Below are 24,930 nucleotides of genomic sequence, written 5' to 3' on the forward strand. Positions count from 1 at the left end.
CTTTGAGACTCCTTGTGATAAAGGGCTATACAAATAAACATTACTTAACTAGACTCCGCACACACACGAAGGCGCGTCATTCTTTACATCAACAACGCCATTATGTGGACAAAAAAGTATAACATGGTTGTATAAAATACGCTGCGAAGCCTCTTTGCTGGTCAAAGAATGTATTGAAACAAGGTACGCGTGTATCATGAATTGTTCTGTGTTACTTTGTGCTTATATTAAAAAGTTAAAATTAGAGTACTGTATTCATTATTCAAAACAAGTTTTTGGACCAAGGCGTTTTTTTTTGCAGTGAATTACAAAAGAAACAGATTTGTAAAAGTAAATCGAAAGAAATGGAAAAGCATACATTTTTGTGATTCACTTACTGAAGGGGAGCTTCAACTCTTTGCCGCCTTTATTTCGAACCACTCCCGAAGCTAGCAAATAATTTCCTGAATCGATCACGTGGAACACACTCTTTGCGGGATTTTAAACATCACCGCTTACGTCATCAACATGAACCACTCATCTACAATCCTCGACACGCGCTTCAGGGATTTGAGCAGAGGAGCAAGTCAATTAGGGGTCTCTAATATGGTGCTCCCTGTGAACAGATGATGTGCCTGTGGACTTGTTCTGAAAATAGCTCATCGGTGCTGGGTCATTGTGATTTTCTTGTGAATGTAGTATTGTCATTGTGAATCGCTAGTAAAATTATTTTTTGTGGTCTTGTCACCATTGAGAGGTCATTGTGAGTTTCGAGTAAAACTATTCTTTAAAGCAGGGGTAGCCGACCTAGTCCTCGGGGGCAGCAAGTGCCAATTAGTAACAAAAAGTAGCTCTCAGGTTGAAATACGTTGGAGACCCCCTGCAACAGAGCATTTGAGGAAAAATCTGAAATTATTGAGCCCAAACCTTAAGGAAATTAAGCTGGTTTGTCAGGAAGAATGGTAAATTTTTGTTTAAGGATGTGCAAAACCTACGGGACACACCCAAACAGACTTGTGGCGGTGATCCCAGCAAAAGGAGGTTGTCCACAGTATCAACTGAAAGGGGTCCATCATTTTTGCACCACGTACTTTTCAATGTTATAATTGTTAGCCCAATATTAAATGGCACACATGTTGATTCTCAGGAAAATATTTTAGTTTATAAAGCCTGAAAAATGGCAACATGTCAAAAAGGTATCGGGGAACCAATACTTTTGCAAGGTACTGTAAGTAGACATGAGCAGTGAATAAGGGCATCTGGGATATGAAAAAAACAGGAAGGGGAATTGAAAACCAATAACAGAAAACAACTTCATTGCAGAAGTGATATATTTGTAGATGCACATAAATACAAAACGTTGGAAGGACGAAGATATCAACAGATGGACGAAAAAGTGAGAAGCTGAGAAAAGTCCTGCAAAATTTGAGCTTTTTTGCTTTTACTGGCGTATAAGTCTTTAGTTCTCCAGCAGCATATCTGGGCGGTCTGCAGAAGCCACGGGTTGCAGATTTCCGAGCGGTCCCTTCAAAGAAGCAGGCAACCGCCCCTTTTCTTGCGCTTCCGGACCTGCAGCGCCGCCCTGGTAGCCATCTCAAACACCTCCCGCACTCCGTCCTTGGTCTTGGCCGAGCACTCCAGGTAGCCGAATGCGCCGATGCGGTTCGCCATGTCTCGGCCTTCTTCGGACTTGACTGGCTCCTGCGGGTGTTGGAAAGCAATATTAACAATTGCTTTTTTTATTTAGCTGTCGGTCAGGCTTTACAGAAGCTCCCATATTTACGACCATTCGACTTACGAAAAACGGTAGATAAGAAAATTTTTACGGGATGTCGAAAAATATCCGGACATTGTTTTAAGTTAGATTCTGTACTGTGTGCACCCTTTTCCGAGTACAGGACAGTATGTGGTGATTCTTTCCGCCGCTACCGGCGTGTGGCACTGTGAGAGGTCACCCAGCATCCACCCAAAAGAAATCCGGCTTCTACTTCCTGGTTTGTGTAAACCAGGGCCCGGGAACCTTTTTGACTCGGAGAGCCATAAAAGCAAAATATATTAATTTTATTTTGGGAAAGAGCCACACCATATATTATGAGACAAATTTACTAAATTGCTAAACACGCACCCCAGACAAAAGCTTAGTCTTCAGCACATTTATTTTTGATAAAAAATATGAAAAGAGAATAATGCCAGAGCCCGTGTCCCAAAATCAACAAAAATACCACTTTAAACTTGTCTCTTTCTTGCAATTGCTCAAGATTGGTTAAACTCATTTTGACCCTTTTTTTCATAAAGTTATTTTTTTCAGCAGTTATTTTGTAAAAACATCACAACATTCTGCAAACAGGGAGCCTGATGTGCTTACCTTTGGCACAGATGGAGTAGGGCGAGAGATGGGAGGGAGTGCTTGCACTTTCTGCATAGCTCCAGCCATCCCTCCCACTCACCCAATTAAATAACTAAGTTCTCTTCCGGTGTTTTGGCATATTTACAGTTTGTTCTGTGGATTTCATCATAAAGGTATCTGAACACAGATTATAAAGTGAGCTTTTATATAAAGGATTCTTTAGCATTGTATAGCCAAAAGGAGGTTTTTTTTTTTGGTGTGACACCTAGACTGTAAATTGTAGTGAAAAACGTGCCCTATATATTCTGTATCTGAACAGGTTTAATTGCTCAAGTTTTGAACGAGATGGAGAAAATTTGCATGCAATCAAATTTGTCTGAGCCACAGGTACTCATAGAAAGAGCCATAGGTTCCCGATTCCTGGTGTAAACAAAACGTGTACTGTATTGCTATCTTGCTAAGAACTGACGTTTTTATTGTTTAATATCTCGTCCATCAATTCAATATGGTTGGTGTAAAGTGTAAAGAAGTGAGCCGTTTCTTTTGAAATAAAAGTGGAATAAGAAAGCTTGATGCGGTTGAGAAATTGGTTGGGTTGCTTTTTCCGTCCACTTTTTACCACTGAGGAGGAAGTCGCCGAACTCTTCCAAAAGTAAGTTGAACTTTATCTTATTTATCTTTATTCTCGTCAAGTCATATTTATTTGTGACGCCCTTAATTACAAGGAGTCTCAGAGGGGCTTCACAGAACACAGAATGTCAATGCCTAATGTGTAGCTTTGATTTTCAGTACTAGGTTTTATCATGCAGCCTGCTTTGTAATGTTATAGAGCATATTTTATTAAACATTTTTTTCAGTTTCAAATCAATACAGGTTACTTATACAAGCCCTAAAGATACTTGTATAAACCTTAAACATACAAAATACAGCACTGAAGCAACTTACGAACAAATTCAACCAACGAATGATCGTCCGAATCTCGTTTGTGAGTAGGGCAGCGTCTGTACCTGTTTCATCTTTGCTAGCTCTCTGCGCGTGTTGTCATCGTTCCTGAGGTCTTTCTTGTTGCCCACCAGGATGATGGGGACGTTGGGGCAAAAGTGCTTCACTTCTGGTGTCCATTTTTCCGGAATGTTTTCTATCAGAACGAAAAAAGGAGATTTAAATATACAAGAAATGACAACGTTCGACCCAGCCACATTGTGCTATGTATGCACAAACTTTGGCCAGCACGGAGCAGTACAACACAAATATAGCTAAAGGGCTGGAGTAAAGTATAGGTAGTTTTCACCAGCAAAGAGGCTACAAACTGAATCTGTAAATATTTTACTCTAGAGGTGACATACAGAAAACTTGAACACAATGGCCAAACTGATCATTTTTAAGAATACATAATAAAAAAATATTACACTATTGGCAGTTTTCCTATTTTGCTGTATTAGATATATCATTGTCATTACTATTTAAAAAGAAATATTGTAATACTTATGAAAATTGAATTATTTATTGCACAAAATATCTCATCTTGAAGGGACATTGTGTAATATTTGACCACAAATGTCGCTGTATTGGGAAGTACAGGGGTCTTCAATGTGGTGCCCTCAAAGGACAGCTGAAAATAGCTGACTTTTATCGGCCCTCTACGTTGAAAAGAAATTCTCCAATTAAATCAGACTCTCCCCAGTCAGCAGAGCGCAAAGAACTGGAGGTGCTCCGTGGATTGTTGTGTTCAAGAATCGATTGAGGCGGCATCTGGAGAGAAGGCTATAAGTGAGGCTGTGGCCCAGGCTACTGCTACAACTAAAGACTCTCCTAAGCCACCCCGGTTAAGCCTGCATCTCACCAACCACAGATCCATTACCCAGGAAATTGTTGCACTGGATCTACAAATCGTGGGAAAAAGTTACATTCGGGACTTGAATTTTGAAGACCTGGCCCGACTCCGGTATCCCTCATGCTAACGCGCAGTTAGCCAGCCACTCTCAATCGCTTTCTTACACTAAAAGGAGAAGCTCCCCAATTTCATTATTTTCATTTAACAGAAGAACAAAGATTATTCATTCAACTGCAGTTCTGTGTCCTGGGTTTTTCATTTTTAAATCTATAGTTGCTGGTTTGCTAGAGTTGTATTCTCTCAGTCGAGGCAAGTTTGACTCTTGGGGGGAATTTTTTGGAGGGGCGCCACTACTTCGCCAGATTTTCAATTCTTGCGGGGGGTTTCTGGTCCCCACTGAGCGCGATTTTATACTGGTTTTAGACATCTTTTATTAGGCATGGATGCATGTTCCACCAGAACTCAAGAAATTACATGTGAGGTTCCCTAAGGTCCCCGGGATGACAAAGCCTATAGATACCCTTTTAAATCCATTTCATATATCAAATCATGAATGGCAGATAACTTCCTACAGCACAACCAGAACATATCAGAGGACTTGATGATTGGCCCTTAAAGTCAGGGAGAAACCTACCAAAACTACAAGATTTTAGACCTTCAGATTGCGTTAAAAATGTGGTCGTTTTTTTTTTTTTTAATCCCAGCTCAATTTTGTACTACATACTAACATAAGAATATAGCAATAGTCCGCCCATTTCTCTCTCAGGCAAACACATAGGGTGAGAACTATAACCTATGAATTCAGCCACTTTGGTCCACACCTATGGAAAAGTCTGCCGGGACCCTTGATATTTTTTAGGAGGCTAAAGACTTTTTTTAACATTACTGCTTATTTTCAATTTAGCTTTTAATTCACATTCGTATGTTTTGTTCTGCAGTTGTTTTTATTTATATATTTTTGGGTAATTTAATGTGTCCTCATTTCGGAGGCCCACACTGGTAGGATGCGGTTCATTGGCTGAAATTCTGAGGCCATCTGCTGCCATCCCCTGTCACTGTGGATAACCCTCCAACAGGTCCCTTTCCTCACATGGTTGGTCCGTGCCTTGTCATAAATACATTTTATTTCTTTTACAGTTTATTTTGTTTCTACTATATTTTAACCATTGTGTAGGTCTGCTTTACGTCTTTTGTGTTGTTGGGCGGGGATAAAGGAGGGGATTTTATTGTCTTATTGTACACTGAATGCTTTAATACAGGACTTGAATGGCAATTATTGATTTTTACGACATAAAATTCACCTGTCATAGGTTCTTTTGGGGTATGGCAACCCCAGCGACAAGTGAGGGTTAACTGTAAGTAACATTACATCTGTCTTTACACAGTTCGATTAATCAGTGTCTTACATTTTTGTAGGACATTTTTGTAAGGCAAAACTTTGATCTTCGAATACTTAAATGGGTATTTTCAGTGGTGGGATAAGATTGAGCGGGAAAGCATTCCCCCCTACCCACACGGTTTCTCTAAACTGACTGGGGAGAGCTTGTTTAGAAATAATGGTGGTGGGGGTGGGGAACAAACCCAATACGAATAATTATGGGATATATCTAATCATTAAAAAAGGGTTGGGGAAAAAAAAAACCTTGGTTTGGAGAATACTGCGACAAGTACCACACAGGACTGCAGTATTTCTCCTTAAAAGGAAAACACTGGCATTCCCCCCTTCCAGTTGTCTGTGCAAATATTAACAGAAAGGTCGCTGGCCCTTCGCTTGAGTGCGGACAAGAAGGGATACCAACACAGCGTGGGAAAGAAGACGCTAATGATGTGAATTCGCATTCATAACACTCGAAAAGAATATTTACTTCCAAACCTAAGCCAACGGACAGCATATTTGCAATAGTTGGAATCTTTAATCCCTTCTCAAGGCTGCTCTTTGTGTCTGCACAACAATTGCTTTAACTATTAATCAGAGTGAGTTAAATAGGCAAAATGGGTCAGATCTAATTACTTACCATATTTTTTGCACTATAAGCCCACCTAAAAGCCTTCATTTTTTACAAAAGAAAGATATGGATAAATATTGAGTTGCAACAGGTCGCGCGGCTACAGTAAGCTCTATTCCCCCTGTAGAAGTAGTGTGCGGTGCATGCTGGGATATACTGTATATACACACTGCCATTTCATTTCCTAACCAATGTGCTAATCATCATTTGAATCGGTCACTATTGGCCAAAGATATTTGGAGGTAAAGGAGGCGGTGGTCCTTTTATTTCTTTACAAGCTCGTATAGGCTAAAGCTCGGTAAAATGAAGCCTGCAATTGCCCGAAAAAGATGTGAATCACAAGTTAGGTTGGTATTTTGCCTGGAGAAAATTTCATGGAGCTAAACAGACAGCTAGCAACAAGCCAAGTCCATCTACGTGGAGATGCTTTTCGGCGGATGATTTTAAATTTTTCGGCATTATCGCGTGTTTCGAGGTAAATAAATATTTTACACAGTTGGATTCAATACACTCATGGATGTAAGAGGACCATGGTAGCGTATCATCATTGGATGTGATGGCTGCAAGACGATTTTGGTGAGCTATCCCAAATTTATATTTATCGTGTATCTCAATTCAGACTGATCGTGATATTTATTATTACATGATGAGCATATCTTGAATCCCAAGAGTTTAGGCTTTCCAATGATATGTGGAATTGCATATTTCAGTGACTGGTGACATCGTACAGACATGTCTGAGATTCTCAACAGTCCGACGGCTCGCCAGAGTTAAGGGGTTAATAAAGTTTGACTGACCTATCAGACCGTTGCTTTGACGTTCCTACTGTAGCGCCTCATAATCCAGTGCGCCTTATAATGCAGCAAATAAGGTAATTAATATATACTTTGAGTGAGCAAAAAATTGTATCTTGAAATTCCGAGCATTTTTATGTTTTGACTAGAGAAGTGGGTATAATTGCCATATCAATTTGTGTATAACAGACACAGCTCTATATTTTATTTCTGTTTGAGTGTACAAATTGCACATTACACACAAATAAATACAGCATATAGTAGAAAATGAATACTTAAAATGAACAAAATGATAAGTGTATTTTTGCATTGTGTTTTTACTCTGAAAAGACTAAATTCGCTATGCCTGAAAAGAAATTGAGGATAGTTGACCAGTTCTGAGTTTTCTCCTACCGAGGCTGTCGGGACTGTCAATAGAGAAGCACATGAGGATGACGTCTGTGTCAGGGTAAGAAAGAGGCCTCAATCTGTCGTAGTCCTCCTGACCTGCCGTGTCCCACAACGCCAGTTCCACCTGCAGGAGATTGGTGACAAAATTAGCTGAGTTGGAAGGAGGGAGGGCCGCTGAGCTCTAGATTGAGTTCACACTCTTTGCTGAACATCCGTAAATGTAAGCTTTCTGTCTTGAACGTATTTATTCAAACTAAACATGGAAAATACAATGTGATGGCACAGAATTGCCTGCCGGAATGTGAACAGTTACAATATAGTAAGGATTACAAGCCACTAATTAAAAACATTTTCATCACTGCGGCTTTGAATATGATGCGGCTTGTTCTATTTATTTTTTTCACGGCAGCACCAGGGAAAAAAAAATGCAAGGTGCTCTTTTCTGCAACGCATGCGTTCTAAATACAAAACACAGCAGCAATGTCGCAAAACATTTATGACACCCTCTGAGAGAAATTAGACCATGTTTCTCTTAATATTATTCATATAATACATAACAGGAGCAAAACAAGAATTTTGACAGTACTTTATTCAATATTTACAAATTACTACCGATATTTAATCTTTTCACCCACAAATCAGGACCTCAATTTATACATGTATGCTCGCCTTTATAATCGTAGGATGTTTCTTCTTTGCAGCCCGAGTTGCCATCTAACTAATACCAATAAATCAGGCCTGAGCGATAAAACGATAATCATAGTCATATTTCTGTCACGATATATTACAAAAACCTTCGGTAAAATACGATAATTTAAACTATTTACCACCTAAGTATTGGAGAAAATGGGGGCGCTTAATTCAATGAAAACGCAAGTTCCAGACAAACATTCAGGAGACGAAGAAGGTGACAAGGACCAGCCAATCATTTTGCAGGAATAGCCAAAGAGCGGCTCGCACAGAGCAAAATGACGATAAGGTGGTCAAAATGAGTGATAACGAGGCAAAAAAAGTTAGAGACAGGAGTGGCCCCATCTTAAGTTGTTTGGAGGTATTTTGGCCACTTACGAGTTTGATTAAAAGGGCGGCAGTAGCTCAGGAGGTAGAGCGCTCGTCTTGGGATCAAGGGATCCCAGTTCGAATCCCGGCTCGTCCGTGTTACATGTCGAAGTGTCCTTGGGTAAGACACTGAACCCCTAATACCCCCAATAAGCAGGTTAGCATCTTACATGGCTGCAATACAAGGCCGCTATTGGGAAATGTGGAGCACATTGTAAAGCGCTTTGGGAAGTCATTGACTTGAAAAGCACTATATAAATGCAGATCATTTCATTTCATAAAAAAAAAGTGGCAAACAGTATCACCCGCCAGAATACAGTGAAGGAAAAACAATTCAGCCCCAAACGAGTGATATTGACGTTCAAAAGGCACTGGGCCCCATGAAAAAAAACGTTCCACGAGTGAGCCAGCTAGCTAGGCGCTACCTGTGTATCCCTGCAATCAGCTCCATCTATGGGAAGGTATTGACTTGTTTATCGTTTCTCACATTTTTAGGGCAAATAAGTCCATCACAACAACGACTTCTCCATTCTTCTTTTCCCCTTTTTATGTTGGCTGCGGACTCGAGAGACCTTTCCCCTTTTTCTTTTCAAAGATTATCCTTTTGTCAATTTTCTATTGGGGTATCGCATTACGTATGCCCTTGTTTCGTCCACTTTTTGCCGTCCACTCTTTGGGTCATGCATTTTTGCTACCACAGACAGAACTGAACATACGCATTCCAACACAGTTCAAATAACTCACGTTTTTGGAAGGGGTGGAATGGCTGCCTTGCATCTGCTGTCAAGATTTACTGTATTTGTTATAAAAACGTCCAAGCAAGTGATTAGGACGTTGTTATTGCATTGGTAGCATTCAATGTTTTGCAATTATGGTCAGCAATATTTTCGAATGAATATCATTGCGCAAATGCCGTTATACTATAAAACTTGAGGTTTTTTTTAGGTCAGAAAAAAATGGCATTATACCTGAATAAATATGGTATTTCGTGTTAATGGCTGGTCAAACCTGCGGCTTAATATCTGGTCCAGCTTGTAAAAAGACAAAATTGAGTATAGTTCCTGAATTTGAGCATGCAACTTTTAATCGGGTGTGCTCTGTAGTCTGAAATTACCAGTAAGTATGTTTCTCTGATCTTTTTCAACTTGCCACAATTATTATGTTTACCTTGTTTCAACTCATTTGGAAACTAGGTTTGTCCTGTGTGCTCCATTATTTGTAGCTAGTTAGTAACTTGTCAATTTCATCCCCCGCACCCATTTCAAAAGTGAGGCGCTTCGACGAAACGAGCACCTTCAATTACATTCAAACTGATCTTGAGGAGCAGGAAGCGGGAGCGGGAAACAGGACATTACTCATTTTGCACAAAAGGCGGGGGTTGGGGTTTTCCATGCCTGCACAGGAAGGTGGCACTGCTCCATTTCCTGTTATTGACTTGACCTCAGCTGCAAGTCTAGTTCTACGCTACACGTACCTGTTTGCAATCGACTTCGATGTCGGCAATGTAGTTCTCAAACACGGTGGGCACGTAAACCTCCGGGAACTGGTCCTTGCTGAAGACGATGAGCAGACAGGTCTTGCCGCAAGCGCCGTCGCCGACGATGACCAGCTTCTTCCTGATGGCTGCCATCTGCAAACGCCACACAATTTGCTTAACTGAGCTTCAAACAGACAACGGAAAAAAGAAGTCCAAAACTAGCCAGTAGGAGAGGCGTATCCGGCACCCTCTTCCTGGGTTGTGTCCTTAAAGGAGCAAAAGCACATCAGCTATTCTCAAACTCATGTGTAAAGAGAAAAACCATTAAAAATGGCTGCACAGGACGAACATGTAATAGGTTGATTCATAACTAAGAAAACAAAACAAACAAAAAAACTATTCGAAAATTGAACGGCCTAAATACAAAATGAAAAAACAATTGGTTGTTCAGGTGTAGCAACCACGGGAAAATAAATTACTGAAGCAACATAAGTGAAACAGTGCTGACTAACCACAAGAGATGAGTCATATTGATCATGTCATTTTACATAATGTTTAACTAACGAGTGACACAAGCTACAAGTACAAAAGTGCAAAGTTCCTGTACTGATTACAAGCAGATAGATATAAGCACATTCATGATTGTTAATTTCATAATTAATTTCATAGTTAACAATTGGCAGCAAACAAAACATAGTAATGACAGTTTTCCTCTATTTTAGTGATTAGATATACGTTTTGGGGTTAAACTGCTGTTTTGCTTACATTGCGCTGGAAATAAACTGATTAAACAGGATGGACTACTTTTTAAGGGCTGGGTTTGATGCTAAATTCCCACACATGACAATGCGATACATGGATGAAAATATGGGCAGTGTTGCAGTTTTATAAAATACTATAAAACCTGGTGTTATGGTGCACCCAAACTTTGGAGTTCTTTTATAGGTCCCCCTCAAAATCGCATTATGGAGTTTGTGATTCCAATTAACTACATGACTATGTAGGAAACACAGAAGTGTACACTCCCAATTCTTTTTGTCAATTAAATTGAAAAACTTGACAGCCATTAGTAACAATTGGGTAGGAAACATGCCACATTCCCCGAAAACCCTTACATTTTACAATGGAAAAAAAAAACTTATCTCCGTTTATAGTGGCGAGATGAAAGCATCGGACTTGCATTCCTTTGTGCTTAATAATGGGTCACTGGCTGCTCACACACGTAGCAGCGCTATGAAGCTGCATCAAAATGTGAGATGTCAAGCTGAGACCGAGAGGAATGTATAACCCACTTGAACACAGCCCTCACTCTCAACTTGTAAACAACACTCCACTTTCTACACTTCTCCTGGTTCAAAAAGTGGCAAGTAGTCGCAAGTCTAAAGCTGATTGCATACCACTCACTATAGCTGACATCACTGCGATTATTTCTCCAGAATTTGTGAAATACATTTCATGACCACAGGGATACTGGTAGTCAACACACGGTCAATTTGGAAAGGCACAAAAGAGTTATACCTTTCGTTTTGTAATTCATATCAGAAATTAAACAATGGATTATTCAACAGTGAAAACGATTAGGGTTTCCCCTAGCACATTTGAAGCCTGGCAGGCAACCACCAGGCTATAAATAGCCATATGCTGTGGGGAAAAAAAAAATTCTCATTGAACCCAATGATTACATCAGATAGCAAAACCTTGATAAAGTGTTTCATTAGGAGTTAAAAAGAAATGAAAGTGAAAATTACTTTTAATGGAATCACAGTCCCAACACACGCCATAACAATTTTTAAATTGCATCCATTTTAAAATTAAAATGTTACTGCAAACACAAGTACTGAGAGGCTGTTCCGCATCTGGGCTATTTAGAAACGGCAGTAGGACGTAAAATGGGACAGCGCCACTGAGACTCAGCCCAATTAGTCGCCTGAGCATTGTGAAAGACTCAAACTCTTTACGTTCAAATATTTAATACATAATAGAACCAACCAGAATGCATATTATTTGGATTGCACCATTTGAAGTTATCAGTGACTGAGACACTAAAATCCCCTTTGTCAAGTCACATTTATTTATATAGCCCTTAATCACAAAAAGTATGTAAAGGCCGCACAAAACAACCATAACATTATCCCCTGATCTGAAATCTACAAGCGGGCAAGGAAAAATAAAAACGTCAGCATGATGTAAATTAAGAAACCTTGAGAAGGCATAACACATGAGGAAATCCCCTTTCCAGGATGACCAGGCTGCAATGGAGGTCAGTTATGAAACGTTTTTCCTATTAAGAGTTCAACTCAAGCCATGTCGCTAAAATGTATTTAAGAGAAGCACTCGATTACCAACACCTTTTCAACACGATTTCAGGGTGTGTGATGGCTGTATCTAGCAAAGGTAAGCCTCAATTTTCTGGAGTACTCAAAAGTACAGAAATCCCTTGGTTTGGGGGGCTAATGGGGACCAGAACCTCCCACGAAATGTGAAAATCTGCAATTTGATCACAGCATGACGAAGGCCCGGGACACAAATCCTTCTCAGCGGGATGCAGAAGAACACACAGCAGATGCCCCGTCACAACACAGGATGAAAGACACTATGATATGAAATGGCACTGGATATCTCAAGTCAAGGGGTGCTGGCCAAACAGCTTGAATCTTGGCTGCCTGAAACGTTTCTCAATGGTGCAGGAAGCATTCCGTTGGCAATTTATTTGTATCCATCTTTTTTTATTTAGCGAGGGGTCTCTGTACTTTCATAGTCAAGACAGCCACAATTGATACTTTCTACCGGTGTGCGTTCTTAGGTTGGTTTGTAGTGTTGCCCGTTTTGGCTGGCTCGCGTTGTCTGCATAGTTTTAAGTGCACGTTGTTGTATTTTTTTTTTTTTTTTTAACCAGACTCTTGAGTAGCCAAAATTTCTCCAAACAACTGAAGATGGGGGGACCTCTTCTGTTTACAACTCTTTCAGCAGGCTTTGAGTGGGTCATCATATATATATATATATATATATATATATATATATATATAAAACATACACAGTTCCTACAGCTTAAGGCAAGTTAAATTCCAGACTTTTTAATGCCTTTTGAAATCAAATTTAAGACCAAGTCCACAAAAAACAATTTAATCAAAAGAACGTTTTCTCAGAATCATTAAATGTCCACTTTCCGGGCATGGTCCAAAGTAAATATCTCTGTCAGAAGTTGCTATGTGTCTTGTGGGTAGATCTATCTAACTATATCCACTCTGGTCATAACCCTCAAGAGGGGTGACCGACATCAAGACAAACACGTACACAAAAACAAAGAAAATAAAAAAGGGAAAAGTAGCAAAAAAAAATAAATAAAAAATATTAAAAACATTTTTTTGGGACCATGGCCAACACAAATGCCCAAACACCCAAACAAGTTAAGCACCTCAGCACCCAACTGAAACCACATCTCCGTTTTGATACTTCCGTTACTGTAGTCACACAACGTTGCCAACAAATTAAATCTGTTAATTGTTGAAAAAGATAATTGACAGAGGTTACTATATATTTTTAGTTAAGACAAATATAAATCTTATGTGTTCACATTTTTAAGACTTTCAAAATCTGAATTTAAGACATTTTAAGGCCAATGAATGCCTTTATCTTACAATAATGCATTCAATGTCGGGCGGCACAGCGGATGAGTGGTTAGCGCGTCTGTGGCACAGTTCTGAGGTCATGGGATCAAATCCAGCTACCAGCCTTCCTGTGCGGGGTTCTCCCCGTGTTTGCGCGAGTTTCCTCCGGGCACTCGTTTCCTTTCACATTCCCAAAACCCATGCATGTCAGGTTAATTGGCCGTCCTGAATTGTGAATGACTGAGTGAGTTGTCTGTCTTTGTGTGCCCTGCAACTGGCTGGCAACCAGTTCGAGGTGGGATGGGCCCAAACACCCCCGTGACCCTACTCTGGTGCAGATATTAGAGTGATGGAATTGAATGCCTTTTAAGACTTTAAGGATCGGCGAGAACCAAGTAAGAAATATATATATATACAATTTGAAAACATACAATCTAAAAATATTTGGTTACATTTACAAGTTGCACCATGCCCTTTGAAGGCAGCTCTTAGTTGACTTTACTTGAAAAGATTTCAACAATAACATTTTATTCCAAGGAACTCTTAGAAAATAAAAGTCGGAAAAGACATGCTGGATTTATTTTCTTTGAGCAGAGGGATTTCCTGAAGATTGTACTCAAACGCATACCCGTCAACCTCCACGGCTCCATGCCCTTACAAACTGTCGTATTTTCCCTTACAAAATACAAATAATTTTTTAAATGTGTTTATGTAGTTTAACATGTTATATTGCACATGTGTTTCATTATATCGTATATATTGTTAAATAACATTTTGTTGTGAGATACTAGTTGCTCGACATTAAGGAGGTTTATTATAAATAAAGTTCAGAAATTGAGTAGCTTGGACGTTGACTGTAGATGGAAAAAATACATGCAAATATAATTAAGTAGAATTTTCTTATTCAAATTATGAATTAATCTTCGGTATTAAATTATTGTTGGTAATATACTGATTAAAGGGATAACCACAAACCTCTTTTTTCATTTTCTCCTTCTATACTTCCTTTTTTTCTTAACTTCTTCATACAAAATAATAATTTGTAATATAATCCATCAAAGCAAGTGAGCCGTTTCAGACCCGGCTCTTTTTAATGAGTTGAGCCGATAAAGGCGGTTCCCTAAAAAGAGACTGACTTCCTTTCACTATGCATGACGGGAAATCCCCAGGCGGCAGATGCATACGCACAGTAGCATCAAACCGCTCGCTTCGTTTGCAACGAAAAAAAACGATACCGAGATAGAGGATACCGCGGCGAACTCGTTTGACTTGATTGATTTGCCGTTTCGTGATAGTCAGTGTATATCGGATGGTACCCATAATTGACAATTTGCGTTTTTCCGTACGGATTTTCTTGTACGTCGTTCACGAGTTAAAATGCATATTAAACGTGTACTTTGTACGGCAAAAACGTACAGTTTAACAGGTATGCAAATGGGCAGAGTTTGGAAAATCACAATGTATAGTATTGGCTTCATCCCGAGGAACGGGTGGAAGCCGTTCAACATCGAATCTAGTCCGATCAACAAGGGTGTGGTGGCTAAGTGGCTTACTCAACCGGAGAAATATTTGAGCAACATTTCAAAACTTTCTATGATACCCAGAATAAAACATGAATGAAATGCTGCCAGTGATTTTTAAAAGTCAAGAGTGCCCACTTATGCCAACCCCCGCACACTACAGAAATAAACTACTTAATCAGATGACGTCATCAAACGAAGCGCACCGTGCTAGTTTCAGGGATGGGTCGCTCGGTTCAAGGTCCCAAACATCGCTTTCAACGTTAACATGGTCTTGCTTGCCATCTCAACTTCATTTCAGACTAAGAAACTTCGAAATACGTTTGGAATGCAAGGAGGGGGAACTTTGAAGAGAGCGACATGTTGCAACAAGTCATTTTATTGTTGCTAGTAGCTAGCAAGCTAAAAACTCACCGGCGGCTTAAGTTTGACGTCGAAAACACTTTTTTTCTTTTGCCTCGAGAAGTTAGTAACGCTATGCAATCGTTATTATCGCAACGTTGAAGTGTTAAGCTTACCTTGGCCAAAACCCACTTTCAAATATTGATGAACTCCGTCTTTCCTTCCCACACTCGCTCGGAGATGGAAGTTGCAAACAATATGAGGGGTGAACCAGCGGGGAAGGAAGACGCATACGCCCCCAGACTGCTGCGTTCAAACACACCTTGTAAAGTCCCTAAATGTAATCTTATTTTTGCAGATAGTACTTTGTTTGTTTTACTTTCAAGCTCTGATTGATTGTATTTAATTATCTGTTTTCAGGTTGTATTAATATGCATCTAACAATACAGCTCAGATAGAGGAGACCGTTTTATTCCCTTACGAACTAAATATTGGGATTTCAATGAATGCAACATTTTGACGATTCACACTCCTCCATGCTATTGGCTAAAATGATTTAAGTGTCTACATTCCCACGCCCATTTACGGTTAGCGTATGGTCAACATGTTTGTCTTTAAATTTGTCACATTTTTTTTGTAGTTAATCGATATTATCTATATTATTCCGCCCTTCACAAGCTATATTAATTTACATTATTGGGCGTTTTACAAGAGAGACAACAAAGTGAACTTGAACTATTGGAATGGGTCCAAGCAATGACATTTTTTATTCCCAAAAAGCATCACGAATGTAGACTCAAGTATATGACGGTGTTTTAAGGGATACTGAGTGCAACGTGGAGAATTGCAGCTCTGACTGAAAATGTTATCAACGCAAAATGTGCACTGCATTAATCATTCTTGGAATCGATTTTTAGGAGATCAACTGCAAATACATTTTATCATTTGTTTAATAAGATAGCCAAAACCAAAATTTGCACAATAACTTTTGTGATGCGTATTCAGCCTCACGTAATGTTGTAGCTATTACAGTTAAATGTCCTCAAGCAAACACCCAACCATGTATAGGACCCACAGTATGAGCAGTATGAATGCCAATCATGCAACCACAACGAAAACCATAGAAAGTAAAGTAAACGCAATGAGAAGCAAGAGAAGTCACAAAGTTGGTGGCAATTGATGAAAATAAAACCAAGTATTTATCATTATAATATACTGTCCAACAGGCGGATCTATCTATCTAGTCAAGTCAAGTCATTTTTATTTGTATAGCCCTAAATCACGAAGAGTCTCAAAGGGCTTCACAGATTATTACACTATATTACACAGACTATTTTTCAGCCGACGAGAAGAGTAGGTTATTCATATGCTATGGAGTAGAAGTGAGTTTTAAGTTTAGATTTAAACATTTCCACTGAGGTTGCAGATCGGATCTCAGGGGGAAGAGCATTCCACAGCACCGGTGCCCGGATGGAGAACGCTCTCGAACCAGCAGAACACTTTTGCTCTTGGGATCACCAGAAGACCGGCACTCTCAGATCGTAGGCTTCGGACCGGGACGTAGGCGCAAATCAGATCTGAAAGATAAGAGGGAGCAAGTCCATGTATGATTTTGTACAATACTAAGAGAACCTTGAAGTCACATCTATGGCTAACTGGGAGCCAATGCAGGTTAGCCAAAATCGGTGTTATGTGATCGTACTTTTTTGTCCTAGTTAAAAGCCTCGCTGCGGCATTTTGTACCAGCTTGATTCTAGACTTCGGGAGACCAGAGAGTAGTGCATTACAGTAATCGAGACGGGAGGTAACAAACGCATGAATTATAATTTCCGCATCAGACTGAGACAGTATTGAACGGATTTTAGCAATGTTACAAAGATGGAAGAAAGCGGTTCTAGTAATTTTCTTTACATGCATTTCAAAGGATAGATCAGGGTCAAATATGACACCTAAATTTTTAACTGAGTCACTCTGTGTGATGTGACATTGGTCAATGTTAACAGCAGTTTTTGAGAATAAGTCACGGCATTTAGATGGACCAATGACTAACATTTCGGTCTTTTCAGAGTTAAGACGCAAGAAATTGAGTGACATCCACTCTTTTATCTCAATGAGGCAGGCCTCCAAATTTCCACAGTTTAGTGTGGGAGATTCCTTCAACGGAAGATATAGTTGAGTGTCGTCTGCGTAGCAGTGGAAGCTGTTATTGTACTTGCGAATAATATCACCTAATGGAAGCATGTAAATGCTGAAAAGAAGGGGGCCAAGCACTGAACCCTGCGGAACACCGCAGGTAACATTAAAGGGCTCAGATGTCATTTCACCATATTTAACACAGTGCGTCCTATCTGAGAGGTAGGATCTGAACCACGAGAGGATGGTTCCTGAGAGACCAATCCATTTTTCCAACCGTTCTAGTAGGAAATTGTGGTGCACTGTGTCAAAAGCAGCACTAAGATCCAGCAGCAGCAAAAGTGATGAAGCGCCAGAATCCATTGCCAGTAGGAGATCATTTGTTACCTTGATCAGAGCTGTCTCAGTAGAGTGGTTAGCCCTGAATCCTGATTGCATGGATTCAAAAAGGTTATTCTCGGATATGAAAACATTTAGCTGCTGTGCCACTACTTTTTCAAGTACTTTAGAGAGGAAAGGTAGGTTTGACACAGGTCTATAATTACTTAAGATTTCTGGATCAAGGTTGGGTCGTTTCAGTGTGGGTTTGATAACGGCGGACTTAAAAGCTGCTGGAACTACACCTGAGGAGAGTGATATGTTTATAATATTTAGAACTGAAGGTCCAAGGACGCCAAAAAGACTTTTAATAAGTGAACCTGGGAGCGGGTCGAACTGGCAAGTTGTTGGTTTGGCCGCATTCACCACCTGTTTGAGATCATCAAGTGACAGTTCACTAAAACCGGACAATTTCCCAGGACAGCCACCCTGTCGTGCATCTGTAGATTTCAGCCCTTTAGTATGTGTGGTATTAATAATTTCTTTAACAATTTCTTCCTGTATGCATTGAGTCTTCTTAGTAAAGAAGACCATTAAGTCATGAGCAGAGTGCGTCGAACTATCTGCAGTAGTCTGTTGCCTTGTAAGCGAGGCTACAGTGTCAAAAAGGGCTTTGGCTTTGGGATCTATCTATCTATCTATCTATCTATCTATCTATCTATCTATCTATCTATCTATCTATCTATCTATCTATCTATCTATCTATCTATCTATCTATCTATCTATCTATCTATCTATCTATCTATCTATCTATCTATCTATCTATCTATCTATCTATCTATCTATCTATCTATCTATCTATCTATCTATCTATCTATCTATCTATCTATCTATCTATCTATCTCTTGAACGTTGCATCACATGTAATTGCATATATTACCACAGGAGAGCGCTCATATACAAGTTAACAGTTCACACATCCGCAATCATGATTTATTTCAGGTTAGAATGAGTTTTATGAAGACGCTTTTTAAAACATTTAATACTCTATGAATTACAGAATCGTTTTCGTGTTTCTTAGCTTCTTCGGGGACGTTTAAGGAGATTTTTTACCTTGACCTAAACCAAATAAAAAGACTCATATTTCCTCATAAAATCAGGTTTAAGGCCACCATAATTTCCATCCTCCCACTCATGCTCTGAGCTGATTTTCTCCCTTCCAAAACAGTGCTATCAGTAGCACAAAACATAGGCCTGTGGCTTTTCTTATCCCCAAACTCTTTCATCTTGACTCCTCTGGTGTCTTTTTCGTCTAAATCATTTGAGTTAAAGACACTTCTGGGAGCCAAGAAAGATAGGGCGGAAACTCCCCCCATGCTGCTTGCCATGAAATGCTTCTAAACTGTTGCCAATGGCCTGCATGGATTATGCTTATTCATCTGTGGGTGTCGTCACTGGGGAAATCGAGATCCCAGGGAGAAGGAGTGAAGAAAGCAAGCGGCAGGTGGGGAAGGAGGGACAAAATGGATGAATAAACTCTGTGTAGCCCCACTGGCAAATGGACTGAATTGATTTGAGCTGCTTTTCTCTGCACACTGATGTCTTTATTGACATGCATCTGCATGGATAGAGAGGCATAACGAACTGTGAGTTTTATTGGCGGCACGTGACTTTAGCATACCATGTCCCTCAGGACTATAACAACAATAACCAGCATACGATGAGCTTCACAAAAATCACCCAACCAAAAGAAACAGTGATAGAGTGATACTTTGAAAATGTATGGTACTTATCTCCAGCCACTGTGATATATGAAGCATTCTTTCAACCATGCTTATGTTTTGCGCATGTCTTCCCTGAAGAGTTTTATCTTCGATGGACTAAATGAATGCAGGACATCAGACAGTTATATATAATAACTGTCTGATGGGGAAACTTTAAACCTATATATGAAGGCTCCACACTTCGGTTTCCTCTCACATTTTCTCTTGCTGTCACTCTCAAACAATGTACAGTAAAATATCAATCTTCCAAATGCGTCTGCAAAAGCATTTCTCTAAAACTTTCGAACAGAGCCTTTTCTATCTGTTCACATCCAGATAAGACTTAAATCTTTTTATGAGATTTAGAGCGAGAGAGGGAGCAAGACACAGACAGAAAGGGAAAACCAAGAATTGAGAGTGGGGGAGGATTAAAAATGCAGAAGGAGCAACAGATATTCCTGTCTCTGAATCAGTACTAAATCCCAGATTTCTATGGTTGATGTTTTCCTCTTGGAATCCTGTTTCAGCCTGTAATGGAGTCGCACATTTGTTTTGTGCGTTTTGGACCCGGACCTGTGGTGCATCGTTTAAGCACCTTTATACTTGTACTACTTTTTCCGGGCATCTGACATATACTGTAACTGCCCCCGAAAGGCGGAACAAGAGCCAATGCAGGAGTATACATGGACCTAAGATGGACCTTTAACCACAAAATGCAAGACTAATGAGGTCTTAATGTATAAGTCTGACCAAAGATAAGCTTTATAGCTACCCTAATACATTTCCAGTTTTGCTGCTAAAATAAGTCAAGAGAAAGTTTTTAAATCTTATTCCAATACTAATATGAAATCTTACATCAATCAAGTTCCTACTCTTTTTAAAAAAACCTGATTCTCATCTGTTCATCAACAAGCGCTGGAGCATGTTAGAGTCATTTTAATTTCCATCACTCCATGTCTTTGTTACTTTGCTCCTTGCATTTTCCATTTTCAGTTTCGGTCTTTGTTTGTGGTTCAGATTTAGCAGTTTTTATTTGTGTTTTTTTTTGACATTGTGATTGATATGTGAACCCACATTTGTTTGTAACTTTGTACCTCTTTTTTGAGCACATCTGCCTTCAGTTCTTGCTTCCCCTACATCAGTACATCATCCAAAAACTTAACAGAGAAGCTTGATGGCAATCCATTTAATTAGTGACTCAGTATGAGCATCGTTCACAGCTTTGCCTGTACTGAAACCTCTGAACTTTATTTAGAATCCATCACTTTGACAGTGCTGTAGACATTTGATTTTCTTTCTCTCTTTTCATCAAGATACAAGGTTACTATGAATTCTAAATGCACACCTTTCCAAAATAATTTAAATGAATAAATGCATATATAACCCTAGTGAGAGTAAATGGTGCAGAAAATGCCACTTTTCACATGAGTATACTTAAACTCCATCACGTAGACAAAATATTAAATGAAGAAAATAATCACATAATATTACCATTAGAATCAAACCCTTTTTGGATTCACTTTAACATAGTGATGAGAAACATATATACAATGAAAGATAAAGGAAAATAAACGTGTTGGTTTATAAATATTGATTTCTGATCATACAACCTGATTCAACATAATAACACACAAAAACAAAGATCAATTTGAATATATAGATATACCATTTTTCCCTAACGATACCGGACAGTCTGGTCTAGCTGAGCGTTGTTGACCATTTCATATTCAAAGGCTTCAAACCTGTTGATGATACCTGGTTCAGCTTAGTCACGGTGTTCTGGATAGTGGTTTTATGTTTGGGCAGGTGGTTTTCCAAGCTACCATCTAAGCCTTGGAGCAGGATCTCCACGGCGCTACAGCTTGTTTGCCATTTTTTTCAGCCCAAAAGTATGTTGGCCTGTAGAGGGATGGGCGCCACCAGGCTGTACTTGCCCAAGAAACACCACAGGAAATGGTGCCCCTACAACCACAGTGGTAAAGGGAACCAAGCAGCCAACAAACCATAAAACCCGGACACAAAGCCTGCCACCAAGTCGGAAACCGTGACACTACTAGTACTGAATGTTTTAAAAAGCCATGGCAACAAGTCTTATTCCAGCCTCTCTCCTTGCACTTGCAGCTTTCCAGCTGGTGTGCGTATCACCATGCACGTATAGGATAACTGTCTCCCTTCACACATGGACATCTGATAAGTCTTAGCATCATCACTTTTTCCCCCCAAGTAGGACAACAGGTAACTCAGTCAATAAATGGTTATGTGAGCGTTTCCTCTTCTGCCATCTCCATTGCTGGAGTAAAACATGATTCCTATTATCACACAAAAGCGAAAAAAGATACTTTTTATGTTATCTAAAGTTCCACAAATTGAAATGTACAGTATAGCTGGATGATATAATGAGCCATTATTAGGATATATGACACCCAAAGTTCAAATGTAGCCAAGCAGGCCGGCCAAGGTGTGTCTAAAATGTCTTTTATGCAAATGTGATATGGCTCCTGTAAGTGCGGCGTTGCTGCCGCTAATGAGAATCCCAGGCAAGGCTCACTGTGCTTTCACGCAGAGATGCAAGGCCATCAATTAGCAATGCGAAAAGAGGCTGGCCTTTTATGCCCGTTTCGAATTTGAAGGAATTAGTTTGTTTTAACATTTACATCTGAGAGTGGAAAAGGGAAAGGGAAAAGTCGACGAGATGAGAAAGTAGAGATGATGGGTTGTGCCCCGCTGTTATCTGACTTAAAGCCTTGGTTGCCGAAGGCAGATTCTTTTCTCAACTTAATTACAGCTCAGGATAAATGATCTCATGTAACTTTTTTCCAACTACACAACTTGATGGGTTTCTAAAAAGGATATAAGGTTAATTAAATACAATTCTTTCCCCAAAAGCATTGCGGGAATCTTGCCAGCTTTAGTCGGGCACATATAAAATGTAATTATATATGTAATAATAAATCTATCAATCAATAAACAAACACACCAGTAAATACATAAATGAATACCCCACCAGGCACCCCCTGTCCCCGACCACCACCCCCACACATACAAAGAAACATTCGTTTTTGGTCTGGCAGGAAGTCCTGCCAACATTGGCAAATGAAAGACTGTCATTTTTGTTGTTGTTACTCTTGCTATTTCTTGTTGTGTTATCCATTCTGTTGGCAGCTCCTCTGTTCTTACGGAGCTAAAGCTTTCACTTGCATTTCCTGCGGTCTTTTTGTGAGGCTCGCTCGGCCGTCAATCACACTTTGCCTCACACACAGCATGAGGTTTAACATCTTCCTTGTAAAAGACATGTACCCATGATGTCTGGGGTGTTACAGGGTGTGCAGAAAAATGATGTACAATAAATCATAATGGGGGGAAAATATGTGCATGGTTTTGGAGCATATTCATGTTATTTTGATCTATGTATTTGATATTGATGTATGCTACAGGTTTTAGTGTCTTTTTCGTTCTAGGGTATTAGTACTTGCAATTCTAGCTGATACCAGCGTCTGCACTATAGAAAGTTTTTGTATAATCAGAAACAAAAAATGATGGGATTTTTATATATACAGTATTTTAAAACTTTAAATGAAAACTAGACCCCTGGGATTCGTAGTTGTTTTAAAAAAATGTATTGCAGTCGATAACAACAGAATTAGCGATTAGTATCACTAATGATGTTGGTCCGGTAACCATTTAATTTTTATGGTCGTATTCTTATTTTGGTTCATTTTGTGTTGATTGGTTTGTTACACAGCATTTAATGTGGCCTTTTCCTACCTGTTAATTGATATGTTTCTTTTTAGTCGCACATACTATTGCCCTACCCAAAATGCATTTTCATGGAAATGATTTACTTGGTTAGTTTTCTGGAATACTATATTTTTGTTTTATTTTGTGGTTGTGTCAAATTTTTGGTCAAATTCTCAGAAAAATAATGATGCAACCATGAACTGTCCATAAATAATAATAATGACAAAAAACATGTTTAAATGCTCACGTTCCAATTCTTCCTTGCAGGACAGCATGCACTGACTTCCAACAACAAGGCACTTTTACCAGCCATGCCTGTCTAATATTTTAAATTAAGTTACTCTTTAAAGCAACCATGGTGGATGAAGTGTTTTTTTTTTTACCTGAGTTGTCACGACCAGAACAAAAGGTAGACCCAATCACGTAACGTTTCTCACAAGTTTATTAAAATAAAGAAGAAAGACAGTGCCCGCTATCCAGTGCTCGCTGGACGCGGGAAGCAAGCTGCTCACAGAACCGGAACGTGTTCCGATTCCAGAAGTGGATCTTTCGGAGCAGGAGATCGTGGTGTCGAGGACGGAAAAAACTGGTCGATAGCTGGGACAGGAGAGCAAAATGTGGTTGGGATCTAAAACGGGTTGTAAGCCGGGACGGCAGGGAAAATCTTGGTGGGGTCAAAAAACAGGTCGTAACCGGAGACAAACGGGGAAATCAGGAACGGGTGCAAGAAATGGGACCGATGGGAGTCAGAGTCAAAGTGCTTGCCTTGTTGAAACAGATGTTTATAGACGGACTGACAACAGGCGAGTGAAAGGACTGAGCTTATGTAGGACGGGGAACCAATCAGGAAGCCTGCACCGGCTGGCGCCAAACGAGCGGGCACAGGTGAAACTAATCAGTCATCATGACATGAATAAAAGTATTATTACAGCAACGTCAAAATTACTGAAAAGTAATTAAAAAAATCTGCTTTAGTACAAATACACTCAATTAGAAATATATCTAAAAGGGAACCAAAAGTAATCAATATCAATAATACCTGTTAAATTTCCATTAAAAACACATGAACTAAATGCTGTATCCGAGAAGGGTATACAGTGTTCAAATTGGTAGACAGGCCGATATGGGAATTGTGATTTATTGCTAGTTACTAGGCGGTTTCTACAAGAAACCTGGTGTTAGGTTCACTAATAGAATGACGCATGCTTTGCTTCAAGGAATACGGGATGATTCAGTTTTTGCTCGATTTCTTAACGGCTGGCAAATTGATTAAAAAAGCTGATACGGCCTATGTGTTGAATACCAGCACAGATTATCGGCCCTGGTCGCAAATTATCCCTAGTTACTTCCTGCCACTGCTTTCCTGTTTCTCGGGTAAACACTCTGTCAGGATGGCACACCACAACAAATATAATGACAATGAAAAGAAAATGTCGTGAAAAATATGACATGTATTGTGATCCCGATTTTAAGGATAGTGAAGTAAAGAGTATAAATACTTGCTGTTAAAGGTAGTAAAGTAAAATAAAAACAAAAAATGTTCTTACTTCCTTTGTGTAAAGTCTATCTATCTATCTGTCCGTCCGTCCGTCTGGCCTGTCTGGTCTGTCTGTCTGTCTGTC

General features: G+C 39.6%; 1 protein-coding gene across 1 annotated transcript; it reads right to left on the reverse strand.

Moving 5' to 3' along the window:
• Nucleotides 1-1,292: 1,292 nt before the first annotated feature.
• On the reverse strand, nucleotides 1,293-15,693 carry LOC148369270 (rho-related GTP-binding protein RhoA-D). The gene is made up of 5 exons (XM_088331216.1): nucleotides 15,533-15,693; nucleotides 9,884-10,039; nucleotides 7,354-7,474; nucleotides 3,334-3,464; nucleotides 1,293-1,680 (listed from the first exon to the last, which is right to left on the reverse strand). Exons 2-5 carry the CDS (start codon nucleotides 10,037-10,039, stop codon nucleotides 1,507-1,509), a joined length of 582 nt encoding a protein of 193 aa, XP_088187342.1. The 5' UTR covers nucleotides 15,533-15,693; the 3' UTR covers nucleotides 1,293-1,506.
• Between the last annotated feature and the right edge of the window lie 9,237 nt (nucleotides 15,694-24,930).

Source organism: Urocampus carinirostris, chromosome 3 (assembly GCF_059441175.1).
Source record: "Urocampus carinirostris isolate Australia breed hairy pipefish chromosome 3, RoL_Ucar_1.0, whole genome shotgun sequence".
Lineage (NCBI taxonomy): Eukaryota > Metazoa > Chordata > Actinopteri > Syngnathiformes > Syngnathidae > Urocampus > Urocampus carinirostris.

Coding starts and splice junctions, on each gene's coding strand:
- LOC148369270 (XM_088331216.1), bottom strand. CDS start 10,039: ATGGCAGCCATCAGGAAGAAGCTGGTCATCGTCGGCGACGGCGCTTGC. Junction 7,475..9,883: donor TCGAAGTCGATTGCAAACAG/GTACGTGTAGCG, acceptor AATCTCCTGCAG/GTGGAACTGGCGTTGTGGGA. Junction 1,681..3,333: donor AGCTAGCAAAGATGAAACAG/GTACAGACGCTG, acceptor CAACACCCGCAG/GAGCCAGTCAAGTCCGAAGA.